Genomic DNA, 8,571 nt, shown 5'->3' on the forward strand with positions numbered 1-8,571 from the left:
GTACAACCCCGATCAAAATACTAACAATACTCTTTAAGAGATGGGAAAACTTATCATTAAGATTATATGGAAAAGGAAGAAGCCCCAGATAAGTAAAGCAGTATGGAAAAAGAATGATAAGAAGAATAAGTAGGAAGACAAGCACTACCTGACCTCAGAGCCTCCTATACAGTTACAGTACAGTAATCAAAACATCCTTTATGGGTACAACAACAGACACATTGACCAATGGAACACAATTGAGAAGGCAGATGTAAGTCCATCCATCTTTGGTCACCTGATCTTCGACAAGGGTCCAAAGTCCATCAAATAGGGAAAAGACACTCTTTTTAACAAATGATGTTAGCAAAACTGGAGGTCCATCTGCAAAAAAATGAAACAGGACCCATTCCTCGCACCATATAAAAAAATTAATTCAAAATGGAACAAAGACCTAAATAGAAAGCCAAAAAATATGAAGGACATAGAACAAAAAGTAGAATCAACGCTAGAGGTCCTAATACAAGGCATTAATTGGATACACACCACAACCAACAACACACAAACTCCAGAAGATAAGCTAGATAACTGGGATCCTCTAAAAATTAAAAACTTATGCTCATCAAAATTCTTCACCAAAACAGTAAACAGAGAAATTCAGAGTAGGAAAAAAAATATTCACAGTTACAAATCAGACGAAGGTCTAATGTCTAAAATCTGCAAGAAAATCCAATACCTCTATAGCAAAAAGACAAATAATCCAATTCAAAAATGGGCAAAGGAAATGAACAGACCCTTTACTAAAGACATTCAAGCAGCTAACAGACAAAAGAGAACATGCGCCCCATCACTAGCCATTAAAACCCAAGTAGCCATTAGATTAAAAAAATAAAATAAAATAATAATATATATATTTTGTGGCCATTAGAGAAATTTAAATCAAAACCACAATGAGATACCATCCCACAATGGCATTACTGTCACCAATCAAACAAAACAGGAAATAACATATCTTGGAGAGGTTGCAGGGAGATTGGCACTTTTTCATGCTGCTGGTAGGAATGCAAAACAATATGACCATTTTGGAAAATGATATGGTGCTTCCTTAGAAAGCTAGAAATAGAAATACCATATGATCCAGCAATGCCACTCCTAGGAATATATCCTAGATAAATAAGAGTCATTACACGAATAGACATATGCACACCCATGTTCATTGCAAGATTCTCCACACTAGCAAAAACATGGAAACAACCTAGATGCCCACCAACAGAAGAATGGATAATGAAACTGTGGTACATACACACAGTGGGGTATCAGACAATGATGAAGAACGATGATGAATCTGTGAAGTATCTCCTAACATGGATGAACCTGGAGGGCATTATGCCGAGTGAGTTAAGTTAATCACAAAAAAAAAAACAATATTGTATGACATCACTACTGTAAAAACTCCTGAAAAGGTTTACACACAAAAAGAAGAAATCTTTGATGGTTAAGAGGGAGGGGAGGGGTGGAGATGGAAAAACACTAAATAGACAATAGATAAGTAGTAACTTTGGTGAAGGGGAAGGTGGTACACAATACTGGGGAAGACAGCACAACTTGTACAAGGCAAGGTCATGGAAGCTCCATAAACACATCCAAACTCCCTGAGGGATCAAATTGCTGGGCTGAGGGCTGTGGGGACCATTGTCTCTGGGAACATCTATCTCAACTGGAGTAACATAGTTTATAAAGAAAAGGTTCTACATTCTACTTTGGTGAATAGCATCTAGGGTCTTAAAAAACTGTGAGCAGCCATTGAGGATATTCCACTGGCCTCACCCCTTCGGGAGCAAGGAAGAATGAAGAAAACTAAAGATATAAAGAAAAGATTAATCCAAAGGACTAAAAGACCGCATCTACCACTGCCCCCAGCAGACTGAATCCAGCACCACTAGATGGTGCCTGGATCCCATCAATGCCTGCTCTGACAGGGATCACAAAAGAGGGTCCTGGACAGAGCTGGAGACTTGCTGGCCTTACAGAGACTGGAGAAACCCTGAGACTGTGCCCCCAGATATGCTTTCAGCTCAGTAACGAAGTCATTCCTGAGGTTCACCCTTCAGCCAAAGATTGAACAGGCCCATAAAACAAAACAAGAGTAAAGGGGCACACCAGCCCAGGGGCAAGGACTAGAAGGCAGAATGGAACAAGAAAGCTGGTGATAGGGACCCTAAGTTTCAGAAGGGAGAGTGTTGACATGTTGTGGAGTTGTTAACCAATGTCATAAAACAATTATGTGTACTGTTTAATAAAAAACTAGTTTGTTCAGTAAAGGTTCATTTAAAGTACTATTGGAAAAAAAAAAAAAAGAAGCTACTGGGTTATAGAAGAAATCAAGGAGAAAATAAAGAAATTCGTAGTTTCAAATGAGAATGAAAAGCATTGCTTAGAGGACAATTTATAGTAATAAATGAACACATCGTAAAAGAAGAAAGGGCCAAAATCAAAACATTAAACGTACAACTTTGAAGTAATAGAGAGCAGAAAAAGGAGCTCTTGGGCACCAGAAGAAAGGAAAAAAAAAAGATTAGAGCAGAAATAAATGAAATAGAAAAACAATTGAAAGATTCAACAAGACCAAAAGCTGTTTTTTTTGAAAAGATCAGCAAAATCAACAAATCATTGGCCAAATTGACAAAAGAAAAACAGGAACCAAAGACCAAACCCACTGCCAGGAGGGGAAGCAAACAGCCTGAATGAGGCAGGCAATATCACAACAGACCCAACTGAAATAAAAAGGATCATAACAGAATACTATGACAAATTGCACTCCAATAAACTTGAAAACCTAGTGGAAATGGACAATTTTCTAGAAACACACTGCTTACCTAAACTAACACTAAACTTCGGTAGAAAAAATAAATAAACCCATAACAAAAGAAGAAATTAAAGAGGTAATAAAAAAAAAAAATCTCCCCCCCGCCACACCAAAAAAAAATCGCTGGCCCAGAAGGCTTCCTGGAGAATTTTACCAGACATTCAGAGAAGAGTTAACACCAGTGCTACTAAAGGTATTTCAGAGTGTAAAAAAGGAAGGAATACTCTCGAACTCATTACAGGAAGCCAGCATAACCTGATACCAAAGCCAGACACAGGAACTGCAAAAAAAGAGAATTACAGACCAATAGCCTCAACAAAATTCCAGCCAATAAAAGGTGTTGGAGGGACATTGCAGAAGAAGGGCTGTCGTAACTGCCTAGTCGGTCAGTTGGGTGAGTGCGAAGACACTTGTTGGTTCTCAGTCCCATCCACATACTTGGAACACATGGTACCTTGATGATTTTGCATTGTGACCCAGCCTGAGGACTACCTTACCACAGACCACCCAATAGGGCACTGTGTGCACATGGGGATGATGCAGAGATGCTGTGCAATCAGGGATAGAAGAAACAATCCAGCCAAAATAGTGTAAGTGTGGTAGGTGGACAGGCCTGTGTTGCTGTAGCATTTATTTCATATCTCTTTTTAAAATTGTAGGTCTTCATGGAAGGATTACTCTGCAGAGAAAACTCCATTTCCAGGTTTGCAAATACCTTCTCACCTGGAACAGAGTAGAGCAGGAGCCTGAGGATTTGGATGGTGTCACCACCCTGAAGCTTCTCTCTTGTGTGATGTTGCTCAGGTTCCATTCCTCAGAAAAGGCTTCCTTTATGAGGCTCAGATAAGCAGGGCCGAGGCCACGGTGGGGTTTGGCAAGGGGGCATTTATGCCAAGAGCCAGGGAGCATGATGGTGAAGTCGGAGAGCACAGGATAGTGGTAGAAAATCTTGTAGGGTGCTCTCTTCTGACTTGCTTTTTGAATATGGCAGTAATGGCCACATATCATCTTGGATTTTCTGCCCAAAACTAAGATTTAGCTAGCAATGTGGAGCAAATGTTTTATGCTCGACTACTAACCGAAAGGTTAGCAGTTGAAATCTGACAATGGGGCCTTGGAAGAAAGGCCTGGCAATCTAGTTCTGTAAGATTAAAAGGAGTTCACCACTGAGTTGATTCTGACTTATGGTGACCCCACGTGGGTCTGAGTAGAACTGTGATCAATATGGTTTTTAAAGACTGATTTTTCAGAAGTAGATCCCCAGGAGTTTTTATTATTATTATTATTGTTTTTGTGACCACTGTTGGTGGACTAGGAGTTGAGGGAGTTAACCGTTAAATAAAATTTTAATTAATTTTTTTTTTTTTTCATGCTTCAGGGTAAATCTTATCCTTGATATTCCATTTAGCCTACAAGTGGAAGTCTCCTACTGAGTTTTAAAATTTTGGTAATTCTATTTCTAATTTCTGGAAATTCAGTTGGTTCTTTTTCAGATCTGAAATGTCTCCTTTTTAGGTTTCTGTACCTTGCATACAATGTCAAGTTTGTCATTTATTTCTTTAAATAAACTCATATAATGACCAAATCTGAAGTATGAACAGAATTCCTTCGGTTATTTTCGTTGCATCACATTTGTATTCATATCATGGTATTGTTGTTGTTACTGTTGTTATGTGCCCTCAAATCAGTATAGTGACCTTATACACAAGAGAACAAAACACTCCGTGGCCCTGAGCCATCCTCACAACCTTCGCTAGGTTTGAGCCCTACGCTGCAGCCACTGTGTCAATCCATTTCTTTCAGGCTCTTTCTCTTTTTCAGACCCTCTACTCTAAGAAGCATAATGTCCTTCTCCAGGGACTGGCCCCTCCTGATAACATATCCAAAGTAAAAGAGATGGAGTCTCAACTTGAAGATTGAGCTGCTCCAGGCATACCGAGGCTGTGCATACCTGGAATGAAACTCCTTGAAGAATTGGTATTAAATCATAATTTTACACAGAAATCGTGTTTGTTTTTTCCTGTCCATTTCCACAATGCATCTAGAGCCCTCTTCTTAGATCTTAGCCGTTGTGGACGTGATAGGTTCCACTTTCTCTTTGGTTCACGCTTCCTTTCTGATCTGAGCCCTGGTAAGGCCTAGCTCAATATAGGATCCCTGAGGACTTTCCACACAGGTGAATTCTGGGCCTGCCTTCCATTTCTCTGGGCCTTGCATAAGTCTGGAGTCAATCTCAAATGCTTGCAGTGTCTTTTAGATATCCTTCAGGTTACAAGTGTCTTTAGAGCTCAGACATTTTCTACTATAAATTTTTATGAAACATTGAGGCAAAAATTTCGCCTATTCTTCCCTTTCCTTTAATATTTTTTTCCAGCATTTTTTATCATTTCCCAAAACTGTTGATTTGAGGAAACTAGTCCATCATTTATGGAACCTGAAACCATTTAAGACTGTTTTTAAGTTATACCTAAAGCTATTTATTAGGTCATGGGTTTTTCAAGCAGTCGTGACGGGCTACTAACCTAAAGGTTGGCAGTTTGAACACACCCAGTGGTACCCTGGAAGAAAAGCCTGTCAGTCTGCTTCTATAAAGAATACAGGCAAGAAAACCCTAGGGAGCAGCTCTACTGTGTAACACATGGCCTTGCCCTGAGTTGGAATCCACTGGACTGCAAGAGGTTTTAAGTTGATATTAGAGCTTCTAAGTACACTTCTGTGTATTTTCTAGTGATAAAATTATACTTTCCGTAATATATTTGGCTCTTGATGTACATTAGTTTCACAAACCGTTTCACAAACCATGGTCCGTGTAATCTGCTTTCAATTCACTAATTGCTTTGCATAGGCCCCTCCACACACAGGCTGACTGCTCAGATATTATAAACGGGGCCTCTTCAATGTGAGCTGATCTGCATCAGGCAGGCAGGGGCAGCAAGATGGTGCCACAGACCCTGTTCTTCATGTCCCTGTTGCTCTGGGCCTCTGGTGAGAAATTAAATGTACTTCAATCCCCCCAGAGGAGTATCTTTGTAGAGCTGAGAAATAATTTTAAGGCATAGTGGGAAATGATGGTTATTTCCAAATGGAACAAATTATGTGCTCATACCTAATATCACTAAATGTTCTGGTATTCGGGGGGATATTTTCATGTACCTATGAAAAAGTGTGTGTATATATGTACGCATGGTAATTGTCCACTCTGATTACAGGTGCCAGTGGGGACATCATAATGACCCAGTCTCCAGCCTCCCTGGCTGCGTCTCAAGGAGGAACGGTCACCATCAACTGCAAGGCCAGCCAGAGTCTTTTTGACAGCTCCAACAAGAAAGACTTATTAGCCTGGCACCAGCAGAAACCAGGACAGGCTCCTAAGCTGCTCATCTACTATGCATCGACCAGGGCATCTGGGGTCCCTGACCGGTTCAGTGGCAGTGGGTCTGGGACAGACTTCACTCTCACCATCAGCAACTTCTAGGCTGAAGACGCTGCAGTTTATTACTGTCAGCAAGGTTATAATACTCCACCCACGGTGCTTCAGCCTCGAACAAAAACCTCCTCCCGAGGGCTACAGGCCAGTGAGTCTTCACTGCACCAGCTGCTTCCTTTCTGCTCAGCCCTGAACATGCACGCTTCCTCTCTCTGTCCCAAAGCCTGCATCTCCTGACTAATTCCTTGGAGTATTTGTAGGTTCCAGGAGAAAATTATGGGATGTGACTTCTTCTGGGTCCCATTTTGTGGTAAACTAAAGAAAAAAAATCCTCTAAAAATCTCTTGTAGACTTTGTCAGGAGTTTTCATATCACAGGAACCTGCATGTTTCACATGGATAGATCACATGACTGATTGGGGGTAGTGTCCAGTGTGCTTTACGCGCTGAAAGATCAGTTTTTTCTTCCCTGTGCATTCTTGACTCTCAAATATTCCCATTTTATTTCCTTGTTTTCCTGGACTTTTTCCTTTCTCTTCTGTTATGCCTCATAACTCTGGACCTAACCCAATATTAAACTTGGGCCCTTCATATTTAAAATCTCCCTCACAGAAGGGAGTATTCCTCTCTTACATTTTTCCGCCAAGTCTTCCTGGTCAACATCAATGAAGGTGTTTTCCTGTTCTAAGCTCCCACTTTACTGCCCTTTTCTCCTCTCTCCATGTCTTTCAGTGTCACTCAATCTTTCAAAGGCCAGACTCTAACTCATTAACTCTGTCACTCTAGAAATGTGATAGTTTTCCCATTTCTTTTTTCATTTTTTGTCAATTCCTCTTTACATTAATCCCTTAGGGGCCCAAGTTTAATTTAGTGACTGAAGGGAACCATATTTCTTTCTCGTTTTTACTTGCCATCTTGTGAGTCCCTGACTCATGAAAATTCAATGCACAATATTATCTGATGGTTCTGATCCATAGAGTTTTCACTGGCTGGTTTCTCAGGAGTAGGTCGCGAGGCCTTTTTTTCTAGTCTGTATTAGTCTGCAAGTGCTACTGAAACCTGCTCAGCATCACAACAACACGTGTAGAGGAAGTATGGTAAATGAGGCCCGTAGGTCCCTGATCAGGTTGATGCTGATGACAACCTAAGTAGTGTTTCCAGTCAGGGTAGACAAGACTCTGGCCCTGCAGCTAATAGAGACTTTCTCTCCTGGGAGACAGCAGAGATTCTGGCACCTACTGAGCAGGATCTGCCTTCTTGAACCTAAAATGAAAGGCAAACAAGGATGAGCCAGAGTTACTGTCTAATCAAGTACAGAAGGAAAATCAAACCAAAATGGTCTCTAACTGGAACAAGTGCACAGGCCTATGTGGCTTGAAGCATCTAGTTCATATCTCACTTCAAAATGTAGACCTATCTGAATAGGAGGGTCCCTCTGGAGAGAAAACTCCATTTCTAGGAGATGAGGCTCTTGGACCAGATAGAGGAACTGTGCATGTTCAGGAGTGTGTGGGAAGGAAGCCGCTGGTGCAGTGAAGACTCACAGGCCTCTAGCTCTGGGGAAGAGCTTATGTTCAAGGCTGAAACACTATGACAACGGAGGCACAATGTTGCAAACAGCAATAATCTACCACATCCTCACCCTGGAAGCTGCTGATTGTGAGGGTGAAGACTGTCCCAGGCCCACTGCCACTAAAGCAGTCAGGAATCTTGGATGCCTGGTTCATGTGCAAAGGAGATATTCAGCTTAGGAGCCTGTGCTAGTTTCTGCTGATAGCAGGCTAAGATGCTGCCAACACTCTGGCTGGGCTTGTACTAATGGTGATCATTTCTCCTGGAGACACAGTCAAAGACACAGGAGACTGTGTTATCACAATGTCCTCACTGGCACTTGCAATCAGAGAAGACAATTACCATGCACACATACATATACACACAGCATTTCATACACACATTAAAATATCCCATTTTAAATGTGCATTTTAGTGGCATACACTTCAAACATAATTGACCCATCATTTACTACTATGCCCTAAAATCATTTTTCAGCTCTGTAAAGATACTTCTCTAAAGGGATTGAGGTACTTTTCATTTCTTAACAGAGACCCAGAGCAACAGGGACATGAGGAAAGGAGCTTGTAACACCAGCTTGCTTCCTCCATCTGCCTGATGAAGACCTAAGCCTGCTGCAAAGTCCCCATTTATAGAACCTGAGCAGCCAGACTGGGCCTGGAGGGTCTATGGAAAGCCGTCACTGAATGTGAAAGCAAACTGCATGGGCAGCGGGTTGTGAAACCAAC

General features: G+C 41.2%; 1 gene segment (V, D, J or C); it reads left to right on the forward strand.

Annotated features, from left to right (window-relative positions):
- The first annotated feature begins 5,746 nt into the window (after nucleotides 1–5,746).
- On the forward strand, nucleotides 5,747–6,368 carry LOC126060460 (immunoglobulin kappa variable 4-1-like). The segment is given in 2 exon segments: nucleotides 5,747–5,830; nucleotides 6,055–6,368. Coding segments are annotated over 2 exon segments (315 nt in total).
- The last annotated feature ends 2,203 nt before the right edge of the window (nucleotides 6,369–8,571 follow it).

The sequence above is a fragment of the Elephas maximus genome, chromosome 17 (genome assembly GCF_024166365.1).
Source record: "Elephas maximus indicus isolate mEleMax1 chromosome 17, mEleMax1 primary haplotype, whole genome shotgun sequence".
Lineage (NCBI taxonomy): Eukaryota > Metazoa > Chordata > Mammalia > Proboscidea > Elephantidae > Elephas > Elephas maximus.